Here is a 25,180-nt window from a genome sequence, read left to right as displayed (position 1 = left end):
GAAGATCGAGTTGACTCACAGGGAAGAAAATAGCAACGGTGGAGACTAATAACTCACACAGACACTCACATGGAGTCAGTTACTCAGTTTAATGAAAACCAGAACATGCACAACAACCCCGAAAAAAAAAAAAAAAAAAAAAGGTGGGCATCACAGCGCACACGTCAACACTAGTCATACATACATCAGCTCGTGTCTACTCTCAAGCATAACAGTGCTCACTGGCGCCTACTGACAGAATGACACTAAAAAGCGGTTTTGACAGCAAAAAACTCCGAAGAACACTTTCGACACGTCGAGCATTCGTCGTCTTTACTTCGGGGGGGTGGGGGGGCCCCGCCCGCCCGGGGGAGCCCCCCGAGGAGAATCTGGCACCTTAGAATCGGTTTAATCCTGGTTATCTTACACCACTTGTTTACTTTACATCCTTCACTTACCTCTAGTTGAACGACAGAAGCAAACATTCCAACTAACAGTGACGCTACAGTGAGTTCAGGCACAGAATAAGCAGAAAAAAAAAGGAATGTCGATGCGTAAGAAAACAGGTCAACATCGGATGATGACATTTGGGAAAAAGTGTGTCGTTAGAAGCCTCTCAAAGCGTTTCAAGGGGAATTTGGACTCCTCAGCTCCATAGTCAAGTAAGGCAAAGAGTTTGACAGCCATATTTATCCTCCTTTTTTCCCCCCCTCTAACAGCTGAGGTATAAACTCCACAACCACCACCAGAATTCCCTGCCAACTCACGAGCCCTGAGTCAGCTGCCGAATGGAAATGGAATGCCGTTGATTACAAGTGCAAATGACCCCATGAATGCCTTGTTTGGTGTTGTCACGATTAAGGCCGCAAAACATGGCGCAAAAATGACAAGAGCTTGAGCGTGAATCCAGATGTGAAAATTCCCAACAAATCTTCAACTTCGTCGAATAAGTTGAATTATAGGGTAAAATTTGGCAATTTCGATCCCTGATTTAAGATTGATAACCATTATCCCTGTCATCTGTGATTCTACTTCATTGGTACTGCGCCCTCTACCTCACCCATAGCAACAACCTAAATAGGGCATTGAATTAATTCCTAGAACCACGGTTAGAACCGCAACCCAGGGTTTTATTGTAGCAAGTTTATGTTTTTTTCCAGAGACACAAAATCTCTTCTTTTTTTTTTTTGTCACAAACCATTAATATTCCTAAACAAGTTTGATCGGCTTTGATGGACATTTTCACAGCCGGAGCGTCGCCGCTAAGCTCAACTTTTGAGTGACACACGAGAAAGAAAAACAAAAGAAGCCATTGAAGTCCAACTTAATATAAATCATTAATAACCAACAGCTGGAGGAAAGATAATATATTCAGGTGAACTGAGGAGGACCGTGTTCATAAACACACAACAAGGAACGTTGGACAGCTGCTGTGAGATAAACAAAACGACAATGTCAAAATAAAGTACCAGTTTTTGTCCACTGTATTATTCAGTTTGGTCTCGAATAACATCCAAAGAAACTTGGCAGGAGAGAAAACAGTACAAAATTAAAACGATGACATCAAAAGTGCTCAAATAAGAATCTTTTTTCTCTTTTTTTTCTTTTTTTTTTTTTTCACAGGAGGCAGATTTTTTCTTTTTTTTCGTTTCTAACCGTGTCCTCTAAGTCGGGTCGGAAGATGGGAGGAGGAAGCAGCCAAGGAGGAGGCGAGCAGGAGTCTTCGGTTTCCGTCCTCTAATCATCTGGTCGAATCTAACCCAGGCTGGTGATGTTGGCCCGGCCACCAGGTGGCGCCACGATGCGTTGGGTGCTCCTGCGTGGAATGTTGTCGTCCACCTGGGCGCCTGTGAGCAGAGGTCAGAGGTCAAGGTCGATTTTTTTTTTAAATAACTCTACAGCGAGGGTATGTCAAACTCAAAGCCCAGGGGCCAAAACCCTTCAAGTCATCTATGTGGCCCCTAAATAACACATTATTGGTGTCAAAGGTTAAACTGTATTTTTCGAACCATAAGCCGCATATAGCCACTGATAGCTTTGACTGATGCCGTGGCTACGTAGTATTACTCTCTCCTAGCCTTACGGTGTAGATGAGCCTCACACAGCTTTACTACAGAGCCTCTGGGAGTAATACTCCGAAGCCGAACAGAGTGATACTACGGAGCCTTGCGAAGGAGTATCGCTTAGTTATAATACAGAGTCTCGCGGAATAATACTACGAAGCCTTGTGGAGTTATGCTACGAAGGCTCATAGAGTAATACTAATAGACCATCAGAGTGTTACTTCAGAGCCTCCCAAAGTAATACTAGGCCTAGCGAAGTTATATCACGGAGCCTCTCGGAGTAATACTACAGAGCTTAGCGGAGTAATATTACGAAGCCTTGCTGAGTGATACTAAGGAGCCTCACAGACTTATACTACGGCGCCTAGCAGAGTAATAATACGAAGCATCACTGAGTGATACTAAGGAGCCTTTATGTAGCATTACTGCAAGGCCTTGTGGAGCAATACTAAGGAGCCTCGCGGACTAATACCACGGAGCCTAGCAGAGTAATAATACGAAGCATCGCCGAGTAATACTAAGGAGTCCTTATGTAGCATTACTGCAAGGCCTCACGGAGTGATACTACAAAGCCATGTGGAGTTAAGCTACGTAGCCTCACAGAGTAATATTAATAAGCCTAGCCGAGTAATACTGCGAAGGCACGCGGCCCAGCAGAGCGTTGTGGAGTTATACTTCAGATCCATGCAGAGTAAAACTAAGAAGCCTAGCATAGTTAAATCACTAAGCCTTGCAGAGTAATACAACTGAGCCTCACGGAGTAATACTACATTGCAACACCCAGTAATACTAGAGCCTCACAGAGTTATGCTACAAACCCTCGTGAACTTATGCTACTGAGGCCTTTGATAGAAATGTTTGCCAAAGGAGAACAAACAGTAGAATAAACACAGATATATTTAAAAAACAGAAAAGAACACACTTCTTATTAAGGATGGTTTTGTAAAAATAGATTTGTATTTTGTTTCGATCACGCTTACCTGAGAGGCTGAAGCCGGACTGGTGCAGGTTGCGAGACGGTTGATTTGCCTGCTTGGCAGGTGAGGTCTTAGCGGACGAGGCTGGCGTCATGGCTTTAGGGGTGACCGTGACCTCACACACCGGCCCGTCATAGAGACCCCTGGGGACGCCCCTCAGCTCGGCCAACTGCCATGAACAAAACAAAGTCATGAAATCTAATAAAACATAGATTTATATCGAGTCACTGGTGGACGGACAAGCGTACCCTGCTGCGGGCTTTTATCCTCTTGTAAACGTAGTCGGGGAAAGGTTTCCGCGGCACGAATCTCCCGGAGCCCTCGCTGGCGTGGATGTTCCCTTCTTCAAGGACGATCTTGCCCTGGCTGATGACCACCAGGGGGCCCCCGCGCACCTCCACACCTTCGAAGATGTTGTACTCAACACTCTGCAGAAGACACACAGACGCAGATGTTGGGTTAGAAGACTGAGATGAAGATAGATGGATAGAAGACTGCTTATGGCAAACTTTAATCCATCAAATGTTTCAATGTGATGCACACATTCATAGGTTCAAAGCTTAGATTAGTTTAGGTTGTTTTTTAAGCATTGGATTTTTTTTTTTTAAATCATTTAATATACTAATTTCTATATTGAAAGTTTGAGTGTGTTTTATTCATTAATTGAATTTGATAATTTGTATATTTAAATGTTTATTTGGTTCATTTTCTTGTAATAAAACATATTATATTCATTAATACACATAGAGTTTGATATTCTTATAACGATATTTCAAAAATAAATTCTCCAAATTCAATACTTTTTCATTCGTAGCCTTTTAAATTCAATATAAAACATTTGTACAATAGTCACACCAGACAATACTCGCTTTTTTATATTGAATTCAAAAAGCTACAAATTTAAAAAAATATATTTTTATTATGAATTAAACAAACTATATGTTTTTTTTGTTAATTATTAAAACTTGATATAGTAATGATTTAATTGTTTTTCTGTATGGGGTGAAAATAGAACGGTTTAAATGTTTACATTGATATTGTAAATGCTCTTTCCTGTAAAATTGAATAAAAAGAAAAAAAGAAATGATTGAATTGAATTATTCAGTAAAAACAAAAAACAAAACAAAAATCATTAAAAGAGACTTGTTTAAATTAAATTATTATAAAAATAATTAAATGTCATTTTCATACAAAATTATTTTTTGAGTGTCATCAGATATTCATCATCATGAATATCTGATGACACTGATATACCTTCATATCCCTTCAGCTGACCTCTAACCTCCGACTCTATCTTTTCCTATTGGTCATTTCCTGTCCACAGCTCAGTTCTGAAACTGTGCTACAGATTTATTGGCGTCGCTGTCAACCTGCCAGAACGTTCATGAAACGGCGTTGACTTATAAGAAGAGCTTAACAGCTTTATAGGGTTTTTTTTAACTGAAAAAAAGATTATTGGTTTGGAAAAAAAAAACACATTTCAGGACCAAACCGGAGAGAGATGCCGCTAAGAAGAAGAGTGTCTCTTCCGTCAAAGAAACATGTGTTCAGGCACTCTTCCCATGAGCACCTTCTCACAGTTGTAAATGTGCAGAGCTGAAGAAAATGTAAACCCACGATGCAATTATAGAAAGAGACGCAGCGAGATGAAACATTCACGTCCTCTCACCGAGAAGATTAGTTCCAGTCGTCTCCGAATACTTACTGTAAAAATCACACTCGCGACTGCACGAGAGGTAAACCTCGCTGGAGCTCGAATGGCAGTGGATTAGTTTTACCTTCAACGCACAGTTTTAAAAAAATCACAAAATCTGAGCAGATACATTCATTTGAAGCTCGTAGTGACAGTCAGTGTGACAGGTACAATTTAGAAAAATAACTCAATTTTCTCCAGAGTAAAATGATTATTTGACTCTCAACATGTCAAAATACTTGTTTCAGTCAAGTTTATTTTTATTTTTATTAAATCCATCTGGTTGCAGAGAAACCAGTCAGGAGCTCCTGCTTATTCCAGATGCATTTTCATCTTGCTCCAAAGATTTTTGTTTTATATTTTATGTTGTATCTAAACTGTCACATGTTGAAGGGCAGTAAAAGTAATGTCTACATTTAACAAGTCTCCCTTCACAAATTGGTCCGTGAGCGCCACCCTGAGGTTGAGCGGCGCAATGACATCTTTAGACGAAGCAGAAAATGTACACAAAACACACATATTTAGCAACTTATTCAACATATTCAAATGTTTCCTCATGTAACAAAATGTTGACTTATTTGTTGCAATACATGACTAAATGGTGGTTTATTTACCGAATTGTGGGTCTTGGCAGAGATGATGCTGGTGACGTCGGGGTCCCACAGCACCAGGTCAGCGTCGGAGCCCACGGCGATGCGACCCTTGCGTGGGTACAGGTTGAAGATCTTGGCAGCGTTGGTGCTGGTCACGGCTACGAACTGGTTTTCATCCATCTTCCCGGACACCTGGAGGGATCAGACCCACATGGTCAGGTGGAGTCACGCAAGAAATTCAAAATAAAGAGGATCGGAGAGTTATTTCCTAGTGTCAGTGAAGATAAACTGATTTTTGTTTCTTTGTGGAACAATTTTAACAAGCTTTTGATACTATTTTAATACACTTTCATATGTTTCTCTACGTTCAACAGCAGAAATCGCTACACAAATATAAATAAATTAACATAAACTTAAATAATTGAGCTAAATAAAATATTTGAAACTTAAACAGTAACAAATTAAATCAAAAAGGGTTAAATAATTAGTCCTGAATATTCTACTGTATCAGACGTAAGGTAAAGGTATGTTTTTAAATTCACAATCTAACAAATCTGCACAAATACATTTTTTATATGAAATTAATTTTAAAAATGATTCAACTATACTCAACGACTATCTTGTGCAAAATGGACAAAATAGAATGAAATGCTAGAATAAATCAAAACATTACAACACATTGCAAGTATTTCAAGATGTATAATGTGTTCCCATTGGGTTTTGAATAAAAAATATAAAACATTTTACAACAGTGGTTTGTTACCGCACCTCTATTGATTATTTCTGTCTGAAAAGTGTTTTTTTCTATTTCTTTAAATGGTATTTTCTCTTAAGTAACATCAGCCTTCGACTCTTGACCCGTCAAAACAATTATTTCAGACAAGTTTACTCAAATATTAAACCTTTAAACCAGTGAAAAGGGGCTGAAACCTAAAATCTATGTGATTTATTTTTTACAATTTTTAGTGAATTTAATGCTGACATTAAACCAGCCCATGGTTCATAAAAGGAACCCTCGCTTTAAAGTTAAACGACATTTTTATATCGATGCGTTGATGAAGCTTCATGAACGCTGCTCCCATTTTCTGTCCTCATTTTCAGAGGCCACTAGGTGGCGCCACCTGCTGGATCTACGTACCACACACTTGTCCCAGATGACGGACATCCTCTCCTCGGTGCCGTTGACCCCCTCGGGAATCAGAGTGAAGTCGTCTTTACCCACGGCACGCTGGGCGGTGTTGAACGGACAGTGAGCGCTTCCCGTCACCTGCAGGTCGCCGCTGGACGAGCGACATGGGAGGAGAGTTAGTGAGGCGATGATGATGGGGGGGGGGCGGCGGTGAGTCGAGCCACGGTCTCACCAGGACAGGAGGGAGCTGAGATAGTCTGGCGTGGTCGGGTCAGGACTCAGAGGCGGCGAGGTGACGTAGGCGGCCGCTTTAGCCCAGTTCTTGCTCCAGTAGTGCGAGCCGTCCGTCCCCAGACTCGCAGCGATGGGCTCGCCGTAGACCACCGTTCCTGAATGAGACGTTCCTGCTTCAGTACCAATGCTGGGACTCTCAGCTGAATCTAATGTGTTTTAAAGTCTCTTTTTCTTTTCATTTAAACATTAAAACAAGACATCAAGCATTGTATCTATAGAATGAGATGTACTTACTCATAACTAGTTGTTAGAAGTAATAATACACTTAAATATCGCTTTTTTTTCTTCTTGATTCTGTATCTTAAAGTATTGTATGGATATTTTTTACAATTTTGAAATGTAAAGATATTCATAGCATTTGTTTATTTTTTTGTTTAAATAAAACCTCCTACTGTGTCGCTAAATGCAGCAGTTATTACGTCCTCTGCAACTCAATAAACAATGAAATCTCGCGAGATCCCATCAATGACTGAGGACGAGAGGATACATTTGACTCTAGCAGCTTTTAAAGCTAAAAATTGGATACATTTTGGTTTCAAAACAAATGATCATCAAGTTAATGTGGTCTGTAACTTCTGAAACACGAGAGTCAAGTACTCAGATCATAAAATATATGCAGTATATCCTAAAAAATATATATACAGTATATCCTTGTTCCTACAGTATCGCAATACATCGTATCGTTGCACATGTATCGTGATACGTAACATATTTCGCCAGATTTCGTGCAAATACAAACACCTACTTATGAACTTCTTTCAAACAACAAATCCACAAAAACAAAGTTAAGTAATATATGTAATTTTAATTATTTGATTAAATCATGTGAAAAATGTTGCTTTTTTTAAAAAAAAACTTTAAATACTGAAATGTATCATCTTTGTATTTAAAAATTTCGATTTTGGATATTTGCTGATTATCGTATTATACAATCACTAGAGTATTTTTTGTTCTTCTCGGGCCATCAAAACATTATGCAAACTATGTTTCTCAAATTGATATTTAATATTAATGTTTGTAAAGTATTCATCGAGGCATGGAGGTTTGTAAATATTAGTGAGGTACATGATATGAATAATTATGAATTTCTGTTTGAAATGACACATTTGCTTGAAGGAAACAAAGTTTGATTTTTTTTAAATTATCTTCTATTATATTGTTAATATATATTAAAGAATAGAGATTATTTTGTAACGAATGTGTTCATTTATCCATAAACGTGTCCCATGTGGTGAGAAGTTGTTAAACAAGCCGGTATTGTGTTAAAATGTCACCTCTCTTCCTGGCCTGAGCGATGACATCAGCAGCACTCTTGCTCATCACCTTGGTGACGTACAGAGGACAGTTGGTCTGGTTGGCGACGGTGACGGAGCGGTTCACGGCCTCTGCCTCCACCTACAGAAAATCAAATGCATTACACACCCAAAATATTAACGTTTCTAATTTAAAAAATATCATTTTCTAAATTAAAACATTTTGTACAAAGAACCTTCATTTGAAAAATATATTTAAATCTAAAGTTCAGACTGCGGTTGACCACATGAACATAAAGAAATGGTGCAGAAATGTTTAAAATGTGATTTTCTTTTATCTCAAAAATCTGACATTTGTGTCAAAAAATATTGATTTTTTAAATTGATTTTAATTGATTAAGAAGACGCAAAAACACGCCAAAGTTATGTTAAGTTACGGCTCCAGTATATCATGTGAACATTAAAAAAAACTTTGAAGATAAAAATAATTCATATAGATAATCAGGTAAAGTAAACATAAAAAAAAGACAAAAGTTGTAATTCTTTTAGTGTTTCTAAAAGAATTTACAGATTTTCAAAATGTGATTTTCTGAAATCTGAACAAGGCCAACAAATGTAGGTTTCTAAAGATAAATGATGCCACAAAATCAAAGTGTAGGCCCCGGTTGACCATATGATAACAGAGAAATTAAATTGTGATTTTCTTTTTCGTTCAAAAATCTGACACTGGTGTCTAAAAATATTGAAAAAAAAGCCAAGTTTGTTTAAATTTCTAAAGTAAGTAAGTAAGTAAGTAAGTCATTTATATTTATATAGCGCTTTTAGATGCCACAAAACCCGCCAAAGTTAAGTTATGTTAAGGGTCCAGTAGATGATTTTTTCAACAGAAAAAAAGGTGTGGAAATGTTGAAAAAAATATATGTTTAATCGAGGAAAAACAAGAAAAAAATGTTGGACAAAATGCCACAAACGTTTTTTTTTAAATTAAAGATTTTCTGAAAGGCCAACAAATGTAAGTTTCTAAAAATAAATGATGCCACAAAATCAAAGTTTAGACCATGTGATCACAAATAAATGTTCTCTGATTTAATCTTGCAAGCATGTCTTGAAATACATGATGAATCTAGATAAACCAAAATAAAAGAGTGTGAGTCACTAATAAACCATAAAATCAAACAAAAATAATGAAGTTCATTAATGAAGCAAACCTCCTCTGGATGGCTCAGCACGTGTCCCTCGGGTCCAGTAATGCCTTGCTCCAGCATCCGACGTTGCTCCTGAACAAACACACAAACAGAATCACAAATTAAACAACAATAATCGACATTAAATCAGGCGTCACTGACCTCGGCCACAATGTCTCCATTCTCGGCATGCACCTGAGCGATGGCCCCCAAGTCCCGGATCACACTGAACACCTCGTACACCTGCAGCAACACGAACGGGAAAAAAAAAGTCTAAAGACATCTTTGCGATCGAACTTTAAAACATAATTCTGGTGAATACGGTCACGCCCGCCGCTTTGCTGCGAAACTACTCCCCCTAAAGGACACAAATGGTCATGACATCTGCATCGGTTTATTTAATTATTTAACGAAGTCATTCAATGTTCAACAGCTTTCACTATATATGGTGTGTTAAATAAATCCAGACGAAGAGACACGCATTTTGTTTTTTATAAAATATGTTTTTTTTACAAACTTTAAAACGATCCATCCAAACAAAAAATAAAAGCTCAATTATTTTAAGAATAATTCAATGTAATTCATCATTGTCAAATCTTACCTGAGCATCAGTCAGCTGAAAAAGATCCTTATATGCCAGATACACCAGGAACGAGTTGACGCCTGAAAATATACACATTTTTGTTTAATTTTTTTGTAATTTTTTGATACAAAACCAAGCATAACGTTGTTAAATTTCAAGATAGGGGAAGAGGAAGAGCATCTACTAATTATGTTGTCTGGTTGTTGCTTAAATAACCTATAAATCTTTTTTTTTTCTTGTTTTTAATCCTAAATTATTTCCCTTTTTTCCAAGTGAATCCAACAAACATTTGTCATCTTTCATTCAAGACTCACAGCAAGTGTTATGACACATAATATTACAATATTTTATATTATATATTAATTAATATATTATATTTTATATTATATTTCCTGATTCCTTGTTCAAGTTTGTTCGTACCGTGGTCTTTAACCAGCGCCTCCATCTCCTCCTGAATGCCCTTGTGCCACTCGGTGATGTCCATGTGCAGCGAGTAGTCGCAGCAGCACTTGCTGTCGGCCCACTCGCGCCACTGCTCGAAGGCCGAGATCAGGCTCACCCCCGGTTCTGGCACCACGTGGTCAACTGGGTTCAAGCACAGAAACACATCACGTCAATCAGAACCACAGAAACTTTTTTGGGTGGGACGGATTTATGTGAATGATATGTTTATTATTATTATTATTGTCATTATTATTATTGAATAGGAAACATATACATAATGTAAAAAGTGTGGTTAAAACTATCTACACATAGGGCCACAAGATTACCTGATCAAAGTGTATCATTGTAAATATTTAATAAATAACAAAAATAAATTAATAAATAAAATGGGGAGGATATCAAAGTATATAAAGATTTTAAATATGTTGAGAAATAAGAGTTGATGAGATTTAACGATTAGAATAATCTGTGAAAAAAAATAATTTTCAATATAAAAAAAAGAAGTACTATATAAACTAAAAATATTTTCTAAATATAAAGAATAAATCATTGCAATAAACTGCAATTTTTCGACTTTGAGGCAAACTTTAAATCTTCAATTTATATACTAATAAAGAGAAGAAAAGAAAAAGGCTTCATAATCCTAAAATTCGGAATTAGGTAATTTGGGAAAAACACATTTTTTTAATTCTCATTTGGTTTGGACTATATAAAATAAATAATCATTGAAATAATTGATAACATAATAATATAATATATATTTAACCACGAAAACAAATAATCAGATGAAAGACTGTTTCAACAATGAAACAAAGTGAAGTAAAAAGTCATATAACATTTTGTACCTTTTGATAATTATAATGTTATTATAAGTCATTATTCCATTTTTATGGAAACATACATAATGTCTATGGCAAAGGAATTTGATATTTAAAATAGATAATGATTTTAAATATCAAATAAACAAAATTGTTGAGAAAACATGATTCTAAATACCATATAACGAAACATATATTTTAAAACAAACCAAATGTAGATATTTTGACTTCAAACAAGAAGTTATATTATTTGTAAAAAGCTGTTTCTAGTCTTGAAATGTCACCAGTACAAGTGCAGACTCTGCATTCTTTCCTATCTTGAACAATGTGACGGTCAGCATAAAATGAGCTGAAGCTCAGGGAGTGTTTTGTTTTGAGAAAGAAGTGTTTATGTTTAAAATGTCTTCTCAATAAACCAGTGACCATCCCAGCATAGAATTACATTTCTGCCACACAACAAACACACAGGTATTGATGCTCATCTATAAAATCGTATATATAATAAAAATAATACATGTTTCAATTACAGCTTTTGATCTGAAAAGAAATTTAAAATACAAATAAATGTAGTAAATTGACATTTATCAGTGCCATCATGAATTAAAATGGTTGAATTTAACAGTTTCAAATGTTTTTTGAATACTTTTTTAATTAAAATGTTTTTAGGCAGGTTATTTTTGTTATTAACTACGCTTTTTTTTTTAAATAATTGTATTTGCTAATTTAATAAAAACTAGCATAGCAAGCATAGCATTGGAATAAAAAACTCTCATAGCTAGCATAGCATTTGCTATAAAAAACTAGCATAGCTTGGCTATAAAAACTAGCATAGTTAGCATAGTTTTGGCTGTAAAAACTAGCATAGCAAGCATAAATTGGCTTAAAAAACTCTCATAGCTCTCTCTCATTCTTCTCTAATTTTGTTGTATTTTTATATATTTATTTGTATCCAATATTCGATTCTGATCATTTGTATATTGAAAGGATGAATATTATTTTCTAATAATTGAATTCAATACGCACCTTTTATTTTAAACGTTGATTTTTTTATTCTTATTCCAAAAACTCTTTATATATATATATATTTTGTAAAAATTTTAAATTTGTATTTTGTATTTTGTTGTTGGTATAAAACTGCAATACCGAAGTGGTATTGGAGCTACTCTCAGCCAATCATGGTGGAATAGAAAAGACTGAAGATACTTTTCTTCAAGACACTTTTGAGTATAACAAAACATGAAAAACTTCAAAAGATAGCAACAATGAAATGTTACTAAATATATTGGGCCTGACGCATATACAAGTATAATGAATAATAACAATAATGGTTACTTCCTGGTTCATGGACTTACTGATCATAGTGGTCCCTCCTGCCAGCGCTGCTTTGGTTCCCTGGTAGAAGTCATCGGCCGAGGTCATGCCTCGATCCGGCATCTGGAAGCGAGTGTGGACGTCCAGCCCTCCCGGCATCAGCATCCGACCGTGAGCGTCGATGGTCTTCACCCCGCCAGGAACGATGAGGTTCTCCCCGATTTGTCTAAAGAAATTAAAAAAAAAAAAAAGTTTTTGATATAAAGCAAGTTTAAAAGAAAACAAACAAAGTAGGGAAAAGTACTTGATGACTCCATCCTCCATGTAGATGTCAGCGGAGAAGGTCTGGTCATCGTTCACGATCTTGGCTCCCTTGATCAGGAGCCGGTCGCTCTGGAAAAAACAGTCGAGGGAGGATCCGTCAGATGTTGGTGTGGGAACGAGATTCGAAGAAGACATTTTCACGGATGTTTTCCAGTTTTCCTCCCACTGCTTAACGCACTCGGCAGATGAATCGGAAACTGAAGCTTAGATGAGATCAATAATTCAAGATATTCCTCTTGTCTTTGTTAAGGTTTTTCCTGTCCTGAGGCCAAAACTCTGGGTCAGGAAATCCTTCTTCTTCTTCTTCTCTACAAAGACTCCCAACATGTCTCTTTCGCAGCCACCAGTGATCGCCAATCAAGGGTGTGGAGCCATCAATCATTCGTGCCCACTTTTTTCGGTGCCACTTCAGCCAGTCAATGGGGTTCAGGCCCCCCCCCCCCCTCGGAGCGCCTGTAGCCACTCTCCCTTGTGTCACCCCGGCAGCAAGCCCCCCTACACAACCCCCCGGACCCACAGAGGGAGTGGCTCTGGTCACAAGGACACTGACAAGTGAGGCTAACAAAGGCGGCTCTGTGTGTGAGGCACCGCGGAAATCTGCCGCCCGGGGAGTTCGCAGATCCCAGACCCTGGGAGCAAATGCTGACCCCCCCCTCCAACCCCATCCCCCGAGCAGAACCGAACCAGAACTCAAGAGTTATTAATCTTTCACTTCATGAGTAGGTTTGTTTTAATCTGGAATTTGTCAACAATATGAAGAAGTAAAACCAGTGAACTACTGCTTTTTAATTTGAATTATACATATAAATAACTTTGGGTTGTGAACTATCTAAACCTGAAATCGATCCCAGCTACATAGGGCGAGAGGCAGGGGACACCATGTACAGGTCGCAAGCCTGTCGCACTGCACAAAGAGACGCACAAACATTCATACACAAACACACACAACTACAGGACAATTTTGAGTTCTTAGTCAACCCGTGTATGTTTTAGGGAGTACCCGGAGTAAAACCCACACAAACACGGGATACAATAATAATAATAATAATAATAATAATTGAAACGTTTATTTATGTCTATCATTTTCAATGTTTTAAAGTCAGGTACGACACCGACTATATATGTAGAGAAAATTATCGATACTAATATTTTTTAATTAAGCTGTGAATTAAAGATTAAAAATTGAATCAGATATTTATCTAAATTATTGATACTACAAATTTTAATTAAAAAAGGAAATCTCTGTTTATGAAATATTTTTAATAAATAAAAGTTCCAAATTAATTCCATTAATTGTATTAAAGCTTTTTCTCCATGTCTTTGTTTTTTTATGAGCAAATAAATAACAATAAAATAAGTAGGGCTATATTTCAAGTCCACTGGCAATACAAGTTTTTGATGATAAATCTTCTAATTCTAATATAGCCTTGTAGAGACCTAAGAAAGAAATGGAGGAGACAGTTAAAAATGTAAAAAAAAAGTTTTTTTTAGGTCAACACTACGTTTTTAAACGTATAGATTTATTGAAAAGGAAACATTGCAATAAAAGTAAGTATTATCTGTTCCGTATATCACTGCGTAAAACAAACTAGCCAAACTGGTAGCTATGCCAGTTTTTATAGCCAAAGTTATGCTGGCTATGCCAGTTTTTATAGCCAAAGTTATGCTAGCTATGCTAGTTTGTATAGCAAAAGCTATGCTAACTATGCTCGTTTTTATAGCCAAAGTTATGCCCTGTATGCTAGTTTTTTTAAGATAAAGCTATGCTAGCTATGAGAGTTTTTTTAAGCCAATGATATGCTTGCTATGTTAGTTTTTATAGCAAATGCTATGCTTGCTATTCTCGTTATTTTAGCTAAAACTATGTTAGCTAAGTGAGTTTTTAAGCCAATGCTATGCTGGCTATGATAGTTTTAACGGCCAAAGCTATGCTCGCTATGCTATTTTTTTTTTTAAGCTAGTGCTTTGCATGCTTTGCTAGTTTTTACAGTCAAAGCTATGCTGACTATGCTAGTTTTTAAAGCAAATTCTATGTTTGCTATGCTAGTTTTTTCAGCTAAAGCTATTTTAGCTATGAGCGTTTTTTAAGCCAATGCTATGCTAGTTTTTACAGCCAAAGCTATGCTACTTTTTATAGCCAAAGCTATGTTACTTTTTATAGCAAATGCTATGCTAGTTGTTTTTTTTAGCTAAAGCTATGATAGCTATCAGAGTCTTTTAGGCCAATGCTTTGCTTGCTATGCTAGTTTTTACAACCAAAGCTATGCTAACTATGCTAGTTTTTATAGCCAAAGCTATGCTAGCTTTTATACCAAATGCTATGCTCACAATGCTTGCTTTTTTGGGGCTAATGCTATTCTAGCTATGCTATTTGGACTCTGTAAATGTTTTGAAGTTTACTCTGTCAGACAGTTCTGGAGCGGCGGGCCTGGATCCAGCGTCTGCTGGCCCACTTTCATGCACATTAAAAAATGTGGTGACATCATGTTCCCGTCACAGCTGTCATTATCGCTTTACTGGTCGACGATCATGCAGCGAGAGCGAGTCACAATCATTAAACTTTTGCACAGCGATCGAAAAACCACACAACATCCATCTTGTCCTGCACAAGCAGACACCGAGCTAGAAAATCGATTGTTTGTTCCTGTTGAACCGGAGACGAACCGGGCAACGACCTTTTCTTAGCGGCATTCTGCCTGCTCCACAAACAGGAAGTGGACAAAGCCCAGCGCGTCCACTGGAATTTCACTCCTTTATTTACAACACAAAACCTCGGACGTGCAGACGAGATGCATGAGTTCACACAACATGGTGGATTTGAAACTTTCTGAACACACAAAAAAGTATTTTGATTACAAACCGAAATTAGATTTTTCTTTAACCTGCTAAATTATTCACTATTGTTTAAGGTTTGTAAACGTTTTAATCCGATTTTAAAATACAATTAAATGTTTAAATTGAATTTTGAAAATGTGCATCAAACGTGTTATTCAGAAATCAATGTATTTGTAAAGGTAAGATAGTCAGTGTGTTTGGAACAAACCTTCAAAAGCTAACTATTAAAACTATGTTTTGCTTTGAGAAAAGCACTAAGACAATGCATACCTCTGCCAATGTGTCCGTTTCACTATATTTTTTTAAACACTGCACACAATCAAGTAAATAAAAACTTAATTCAAGTAAGCGACGCCTCAGAATCTTAACCACTAGTCTACTTAATAAGTCCTCATAAAGCAACTTAAAAACTAAGTATTACCACGCATTTGTTTTTTAACAACAGTGACATGAAAATGACAATTATTATTTTCTGTATTGTTATCTTTGCTGTGTTTCATAAAGATACGTCATTTTGGTAGTTGTGAAACCATAGCCCTTGAGCAGCAGCAGTTAGAGGCCACACAAGTCAACGACCTCAAAATCTCTTCGAATCCTGATGGAACTACTGAACAAATCCAATGTTTTGTCATCTATTTTTGTCTTATTTTCAATTTTCTCCTAAAGTTCAAAGAATATATTTAGTTTTAATTAGCAAACAGACGCAACAAAAAACACTAGTAAATGTTGCCAGGTTGAAAACATTGAAGCCAAATGAAACCTCACCCTGAAACATGGAGAAAAAGTTCATGGAATAGCTTTTGTGCGTCTGTGTGTGATGTGTGTGCAGGATTAGGTCGAGTGAAAATAAGTGCACAAGTTCTAGTTGTAGCCTAGCAACGCCTTGTGTTGTCGGTCGTAAAGAAAAACTGTCCAGGAAACACGATGAGGTCAGGTGAGGAATTCCACCGACTCGGATATTTTTGGTTTTTGGATTTATTAGACGTCTCTCAATAAAAAGGAAACAGGCCCGTAAATCTCTTTTTCTTAAGTATTAAAACACACTTCTTTTTTCTAAATGAAGTGTTTTATGGATTCAAACGAGCTACAGTTGTATTTAAGATCCACTCGACCGGTTCATGACGCTAAAGTTAAGGCAATAAAAAAAGCAATTACAAGTTTTGATAAGTCACAACCAAAACCACAAACTCACACCTAAAGCAGTTTGACTTTTGCCGTCACTAAATCCACCGAAGCACTTTTATCGACGTCAGTTGATGTTGAAAGGAAACGAGTGATAAAAGTTAAGTGCGACTGGTAGATTTACCAAATAAAAGAGTCAATTCACAAGTAGCATAAATTAATTCATTTGATCCAGTTATATGTATAACCCCAAATCAGCTGTTTTGATTGACAGCTGGCTGATCCAATGAAATCTATTAATTTATTATTTTTAAAAGGGAGCGTCCCATTGGTCCATTTTCTAACTAATGGCCAATCAACTGGACCTTAACAAACGGCCCCTTCTGTGACTGTATAGTGTCAATAAAGATGTATGTGTACTTATATCAGCAGAGTAAAATACCAAAGTCAAAGTAAAATGGACCAAAGTGTGAAATTTTACAAGAATAATGTTGTGAGAAAACCAATGGTTTGTTTTGATTTGTTTCGAGTCACAAGTTTATCATCGAAAGCTTTGAAGTTCATTATTGGAATTTTTCAAAATACGTTTTCATAAAAGGTCTGAGCGCGGCTGTCGTCGATGTGGTTTGAAATACACAATCAAACTTTGTTCGACTAAAAGGTTCAGCTGCCGTTGAACGCACACATTCTCTGACACACACACATTCAGTGTTCCACACTTTTGAGCTCATGAATGGGCGACACTTGAGCGATTGCTCTTATTGAGGGTTGATGACGCTCAGCTGGTCGTCGGTTCAGACCCAGTTCAGTGTACAGTACCACACACACACACACACACACACACACACACACACACACACACACACACACACACACACACACACACACACACACACACACACACACACACACACACACACACACACACACACACACACACACACACACACACACACACACACACACACACACACACACACACTCCTGTGTAGCTCAAGAGTAAAGAGTTTAATCCAGGATAGTCTCGGAATAGCTTCGGGCTAATAATACTTCTTCTCAGGAGTCTTTACTTCAAATATATTTCTCTATATTCATGAATGGAATGTATAAATACACTTGACATTTCTAGTAAAAAAAAAACAACTGGCTTAATTTAGTAGTTTTTGATCATGGACAAAAGAAAATGTATTTGAAAGGAAAATTGTCTCTTTGTATTTTGAAGTAAAAAACTTTAAATATTCTGCTTTTCCTGGCGTCCACTCTTTTTAAATGTAATTACATTAACCGTTAATCAAACTATTTTAAACAGTGTACAACGTTTTATGTCATTTTCGTTTAATAAGAGTTCTGCTAGCAAAAAGTAGCATGTGGCATGTTTTGCTACAGTTTCTTTAATAATAAAAGGAAACTAAGGTAGCATTGAATTTTATCTCAAGCCCACTTAACCCATTTAAAAGCCATGTAAAAAAAAAAAAGAAATACACTAAATTCGGTCGGTATTCTACGAAATGTCATCATGTCTTTCTGTGGTTTCATCATAAAATCGAACCTCATACAAAAACTACTTCCTGACAATGCTAAAGAAATACTGTGTGGTGCTGAGCGTGTTTCACGTGTCTTATAAAGATGTTTTTAAATCATTATTTTAAACACGATTGTATTCAGCAAAAGAGATGAAAAAATAAATCACACAGGGCGAAGTTGCCGAAAAAAAAAAGTATATTTGCAAAAGTGTATGAGTCCGATAGTAATATTGTTGTTTTTATGATTATCTTCTTGTCCTCTTCTACACAACACTCCCATCAAATACCGGCCAAATCTTCAATGGCAATTTTTCTCTTCGGAAATATCAGTATAAATGTTGACGTAAAAGAAAATCTATATTTCAAAGCTCGGACAATAAAACAAATATCAATACAACAGCATCTTTATATGGTCAAAACAACCCACACGTGGTTTAGGACCTACTACAAAACTCTGCAGTAAGAATTCTGACCTGCTCTAGTAGAAGAACTCACATTTCCCCGATCCTTAAAACTCTTCACTGGCTGCCAGTTTCTTTCAGATCAATTTTAAAATTCTGGTTCTTACTTTCAGATCTATTCATGGTCAGACCTTCCATCAGTGATCTGATCCAGCCTTACACCCCATCTCAGGCTCTGAGGTCTGTGGATCAGGATCTGCTGACGGTTCCTCTACACATACTTACTTACTTACTACACTCAGCTCCATCTAGTTCTCAGATATTAAACTACAATATTCATGAATGATTTTTTTCAACACGTCTATCAGGACCAAACACATTTCTCTGATCCCAGGTGGCGACTTTCAGGAGCTTCATTTATTTTTAATGTTTCTGACATCCATGCTGACCAGGTCCATCTGGTCCTGGCACTGCAGTGGACGCTGCAGCATAAGAAATCATGGTTCCGCCCTCAGACCATTAAACACTCCACGCGTCTAAGTCTGATTGAAGAAGTCGTAAAACTTACAGAGCTTCTTTGTTTTACTGAACTCGTTTCCTGTATTGCTTCTGTTTAGGTTCTAATACACTTGATCCTCTTTTCTTACACGCCCGCACCAGGGGGTCCGAGCGAGGGCGACCCGAAGTCAACCAGCAACACCCGGACCAAACACAGATTCATTCTTCACCCACTTACGGATAATTAGTTTCTGTTATTGAAGGGAAAGAAACAGGTTCGAGAAAACAGATGAAGGGAAATGTGGCACATTTCAAACCCGACATAATCGCGGCCACGACTCGGACTAATCCCTCTGATCCCACGACAGACCGGCTGCTGCGGATCAGGACGCTCCTGAGAGTGGCAGCCGAAGACACACTCAAGACATCTTCACAATTAAAGTTTAATTTCTAAGAGCTTAAGACATTTAAAGTGTAGCTGTTAAAAAACCACAATGATCGAACTCACTTTATGCACAACAAGCTTCCGCCCACATTCAGTTTTAATATACATTTAACCCGATTTAATGTGCGTTTATTGCGTCTAAATGTAATGTTTTTAAATGAAACAATGGTTCATGTTCAAGTTAAAGCGGTGGTCCTCAACCCTCCCGCCCCTCGTCCAGAACCACTCCGCGAGGCTTTTGATAGTGGGCTATACAATTTCTGTTGCATTGATTCTAATGGTATTAAAGGTGTTTTATTACACTTATTCTATACATTACGTTTGAAGTAACAATGACAGTTGGAGATGCTCATTTACTCCCAAGTTTACTCCAAAAAATAAACGTCTCAGGTAGCAAAAATGAGTGAATCAAAAACTTAATATGATTATTTTTTGTGTTCTTATCAAGTTCAAGTTATTTTATTTGCCGAATATACATGTATGCAAGACATACAGCACATATGACATCGTAGTCCTCTCAGACCCACGATGCAAAAACATGAAGAAGCCAATGAAAGAATAAGAATACATTTGTTGTACAAGGTTGGTCGGTGAATTAGTCGTTGAATTAAACATTTAAAGAGTTAAAGTATTGCTTAAAAGGCGGATTGGAGAAAGTGCTTTTAACAAACACGTGGAGAAAATGAATTCAAATTTAAAAGCAAGTATACATTTTTACAAATTCTTGTGGAAATAATAGGTTTCGAGTCACTACTTTAAACATTGAAATCTGATTTTTTTTTTAAGGGACGGTTTTGCATCCGAGTCAAGACTAAGGTTGTCTTCATGTGATCGAACCATATAATCTCTTTTTTTCCACTTTATTAGAAAACAACTTCTTCACGTGAAGGAAAAAAAAAATCTCCTCACTCCTTCTGCATGTTTTACAGCTGAGACATGGGAGGAAATAGAAGCCTGTGTCCCCTCCCTTACACTCCCTCCCTCCCCCCTCTTCCTCCTCCCTTCATTCCCCTCCCTGTGCATAGTCTCTACTTTCCATTGAAGCTCCATCATCCCTGCAGCTATGATTTCACTGGAATTAATCTGGCATGGGTGACATAATCCATGTTTTCATTTTTTCTTCCCTAGAAATAATAAAATTCCATCATGCAGGAGTAGATGCAACAGAAACTATGGTGTGACACTTCAATACATCTTTCTATAACTGTGATGCCCATATTATGATGTTTTTTAAAATCAGAATATCATGGTTGAAGTGGAGGCTTCAGAGCATCTCCTGGTGTTTAGAGGGGGGACCCAGCGACCCCCCGCCCCGGGGGCCCTGCTTCACCTCTCGCCCACGACAGGTCAACCCAACACCAACACTCGCGACACAACTAAGGGACTCACTGTGATCCGGGGGATGTTCTTCTTGCCCTGGTATCCGGACATGATCGTCTCTGCCTCGCACTGCTATACAAGAGCTGCTGCTACCAATGCTGCTGCTGCTGCTGGCGCGGGAGATGAGGGTGATGGCGGGGAAAACGAGCGCGCCCGGCGGCGGGTTTTTTGTTAAAAGATTTTTTCCCTTTTTCTTCTTTAAAAAAAAAAAGAGTCCGCGAGCTAAAGGCTCATCCTCCTCAGAGCTACAAGACTTCGCTTCCTTCCTTTCCCAGACGGATTCAGACAAGGAGAAGAGGGGCGAGGAGAGGAGGGAGTGGGTGAGCGAGAGAGAGAGAGAGAGAGAGAGGGAGGGGAGGGGTGAGGCGATTCCCAAGAACAAGACTGCACCGCGCATGCGCACAGGCCTCGCCCTGATACACTGGACGTAATGCTGTCAATTGTTGGATTAGAGCAAAAGACAAAAGTTTAAGATGGAAAAAAAAAAGATCAAGACAATCTGCGAAGTTTGTTTCCATTGCCATGAAAATAATTCACTTAAATTAAAATTACTGCAAAAGTTACAGTTAAAACGTATGGATATTTTTGATTTATCTCAAACTAGCTGATAGTCTAGGATAATAATTTAAAAAAAGGAAGCCAAATAACTAAAACAAAGAGAAGAAAGTAAATTAAATGATCTGACATTATGGACAGTTACACTTAAGAAATGGAAACACATATTAACTATCGATAAGCTACTTATTCATAAGTGTATTAACTGCAAGTTAACTTCGTTTTAACCATAATAAAGTACTTACACACTACTTTGTTAATTGTGACTATAGTCTACATTTAATAGCATGATAACAAGGTTTAACAGGAAATATGTTAATAAAGATGACTTAATCTGACTTCTCAATATTTACCTCCAATTGGGTTTAAGTACAGTCATTCTAATTACTCGAAATAAAGTATTTTTAATTGTAAATATGTTAAAGTGGCTGCATGTTCATACGTTTATAACACTTAACAGTCTTTTTCTACTGGGGCAAAAACACAAATCTACAAGTTCTTACAGCATCACAATAAATGTACATAATCACTTACTTTAAGTAATGAATATTTTATTAATACTACTATATTGTTGCTTTTTCCTTTAAAAGAGAAAGATTTATTAATAGCGATTTCCTTCTCTCATTGTAATTCGATACTTCTTCACCAAAGTTCAACTTTAATTACTTCAGAATTTCCTGTTAATGATCATTCATTGAGATGTTATTCAGCTCGAACTCCTTATAATCCTGCTCTTAATGGTAGAATATAGTCACAATAAACAAGGTGTGAGTTTGAGGATACGGGTCCTCTCTTGCCTGATCTGATCAACTTTAAGATCAGGAGACTAATACAGTATTAGATAGATAGATACATATTTATGATCCTGCCTTTAAAGTACACAATCTTCTAATACCGTTGATGATTCTACACACTAAGCAGACTAATGCACTGGATCAATCAGTAACATGAAACCAGACACGGTTTAAAGCTCTCAACAGCATCCTGAGTGATGGAATATTAGCTAATATCGACAACGGCAGCAGATTTTTCTCACAACAATACAAACCACACCCCAACACTCCAACATCACATGTAGCGCAGAGGCTCCCAACCCCTGGTCCGGTACCAGTCCGTGATGCAGTTGTAACCGGGCCGCACAGTAAGGTCGAAAAAATTTCTATAATTTATGTTGATATTGATTATTACTGTCTGTTTTCTTCTGAAGTAACATTAGTCTGTGACTCTTCATGTGTCAAGACATTCGTCTTAGTTAAGTTTACTCAAAAAAGAAACCTGTTAACTAGTGAAATCGAGTAAAACACAAACTCTATATGATCAATTTTTACTGGATTATCACTCAGTGAATACAATAACGACATTAAAACAGCTCTACGTAAAAAAAAGGCTGGGGACCTCTGATCTACAGTAGCATGAGTACTAACTTATCTAACCCTAATCCTTACTGGAATAAAAAAAGTTAGCGAAACTATCAGATATGTTACAGAAACATTTGTTTTATTATAACATTTTATATATTTTTAAATATTTAGCCAGTGATAAAAAAATAAATATCTATGATAATAATATATTTAAACAAAACTGGTGCCCATTGTATCTTTTCTATTTATGCAGCTCTCGAAAATTTGTAAATGTATTTTAAACGATTGGAAATGTGTTGTTGCCTAATATTTGTTTCCATGCTGTTGTTAGCATAGTTCTTAATAAACCTCTTTATGATTTTGAACTGTGGGAGGAAACCGGAGTTGGAAGCACGAGGAAGGTGGACAAATTCCACACAGAGCTGGAAGCGAACCTTCAACCTTCTTTCTATAATCTATTCAATCAATCCAAACATATTCTTACAGAATTATACATTTTCTAATTTAATTCATGTTCATGCCATTGATCCTAATAACTTATGTAAATATGAAACAAGATAAAAAATGATGTGGCATCAGTTAACCCTTTGCAGGAGCCAAGTTCTCAATCAGGAGACACAATTTAACATGATTTACTAGAACTTCTCATAAGACAGGAACCATTAAAGTTAACTGTACCATCACCTGCAACACATAATACACAAGTCTTTGAATATAAACTAATGTTTTTACTTTAATGGTTTATCTGCCAGCTTAGCTACTCTATATTAGTGCTAGCTGCTAAGTCGTAGACGACTCCTCATGAAAAAGCTGATGAAGTATCATGATGAAGTGTCTTCATTTTGAAGATGGCACTTTCGAAATTTAAAAATGAGGCCAGGTTTCATTGAATTGGTAGAACAGAGGCAAACATTATGAAGCAGATAGTGCCATCTAGTGGCCTTTATAAAGTAAGACAAAATATCATGATACACCATCAAGTGTTTTATAAGGAGTCGTCAACTCGTCACTAATATTGAACATTATCAGGGTCGTCATAGCTCGGATGGTAGAGCGGTTGCTTGCTCGTTGTGGGTTCAATCCCAGTTCCGGACGAGTTTCTGGCATTGTGTCCTTGAGCAAGACACTTTACCCTGATTGCTCCTGATGGCAGAGCTGGCGCCATGTGTTGCAGCCTACTCCCATCAGTGTGTGTGAATTGGGGAATGCATGCATGTCGAAGCGCTTTTTGACCCTGGTCTAGAAAGGCGCTATACAAAGAGACATTATTATTATAAAAACTCTAAATTAAATTGGGAAAGGTGAGAAAACATTAATGATTTGTTTTTGATTTTTTTTAACAGTTTTAACCGAAGACATCATTGTGTCCTCACAAAAACGAGTCATTTCAATTGTGTTGAGAAATCCTTAAAGACAGTACAACCTGTGTCCTTGTGTAGCACGCCAGCAGGCTCACTGCTCCGGCCCTGATCAACCATTTCATGCCTTGGCCGATGAGTCGACTAGAAAATGTCTTGTAATCCACTGCGGAGGTTTTTCATCAAGAAAATCTAATTATGCACAGAGCTTGAAGAATCTAAACCCCTTCTTTACCTTATTATATGTTTTATTTATAATCTTTCTAGTGGTTTAATCAAATATGTGAAGGAATTTATAACAATGAGGGGTTAAACAATAATAAAATACATTAAATAAGGTTCTATATTGTTATAATAAATGTAGTCTTACATCTCAAGTATCTACTGCAGCGTTTCACAAAGTTATTAGTCAGACTCTATGACATTGAATAAACATCCTTTTCCACTTTATTAAATGTGTTATTTGCCTTTGTTTCATGCACTGATATGGAAGTCCAACAATGATGTTTGCAACATCCTGCCACTCCCTCTCGTGTGTCGCAGTGCTTTCTGGGAAATGTAGTCTAGTCAACTTGTCTAACGCTGATGAATTAAAACTCAAAGACAATTTCGACAAAACGTGACAGTCGCAGTAAAGTGAAAAGACGACATCTCGCTTATGATTGCATGACGTTTAAAAAATAAAAAATGTAAATTAAATACCTTACCTTATCATCCAGGTTTTGCAGCGCTTCCTTCCCGGCGCTCTCCCGGATCTCCACCCTCTTCGGCGGCACAGAGACGTCGCTCTGCCGGTCAATGACTCGCCCGGACGGCGAGGGGTGACCATGGTCGTGGGCCCTTCCGTCCGAGGGGGAGTCCACGGGGCAGAAGACCCCGCAGAAATTCTGCCGGGACCTGGCGGGGCTGCTGGAGCTCATGCTGCTGAAGAAGGTTGGAGCTTCCCCGGTGGACGACATCCCTCACTGACGGAGCGTGCGTGCGTGCGCTGTGCTCGTGCGTCGACACAGACACCGCCTTCACTGTCCAACAGTATATGTCACGGAGCAGGAATGAA

At 37.4% G+C, this 25,180-nt stretch overlaps 1 protein-coding gene across 4 annotated transcripts; it reads right to left on the bottom strand.

Moving 5' to 3' along the window:
• Positions 1-70: 70 nt before the first annotated feature.
• On the bottom strand, positions 71-25,113 carry dpysl2b (dihydropyrimidinase like 2b). 4 transcript variants are annotated; one of them, XM_087791094.1, is made up of 14 exons: positions 24,831-25,113; positions 12,626-12,714; positions 12,363-12,547; positions 10,169-10,333; positions 9,767-9,828; positions 9,328-9,408; positions 9,190-9,258; positions 8,003-8,123; positions 6,667-6,823; positions 6,444-6,585; positions 5,327-5,497; positions 3,268-3,447; positions 3,023-3,188; positions 71-1,826 (listed from the first exon to the last, which is right to left on the bottom strand). In XM_087791094.1, exons 1-14 carry the CDS (start codon positions 25,080-25,082, stop codon positions 1,735-1,737), a joined length of 1,932 nt encoding a protein of 643 aa, XP_087647220.1. In that variant the 5' UTR covers positions 25,083-25,113; the 3' UTR covers positions 71-1,734. The 4 variants fall into 4 exon arrangements, with proteins under 4 accessions (XP_087647220.1, XP_087647219.1, XP_087647221.1 ...); XM_087791093.1 differs by having other exon boundaries at positions 12,626-12,712; positions 24,826-25,112; XM_087791095.1 differs by lacking the exon at positions 24,831-25,113 and adding an exon at positions 24,189-24,456.
• Positions 25,114-25,180: the final 67 nt, after the last annotated feature.

This window comes from Callionymus lyra, chromosome 5 (assembly GCF_982586985.1).
Source record: "Callionymus lyra chromosome 5, fCalLyr1.hap1.1, whole genome shotgun sequence".
Taxonomy (NCBI): Eukaryota; Metazoa; Chordata; class Actinopteri; order Syngnathiformes; family Callionymidae; genus Callionymus; species Callionymus lyra.
Note: the sequence above shows the minus strand (reverse complement) of the source record. Positions and strands in the feature narration are given on the sequence as shown.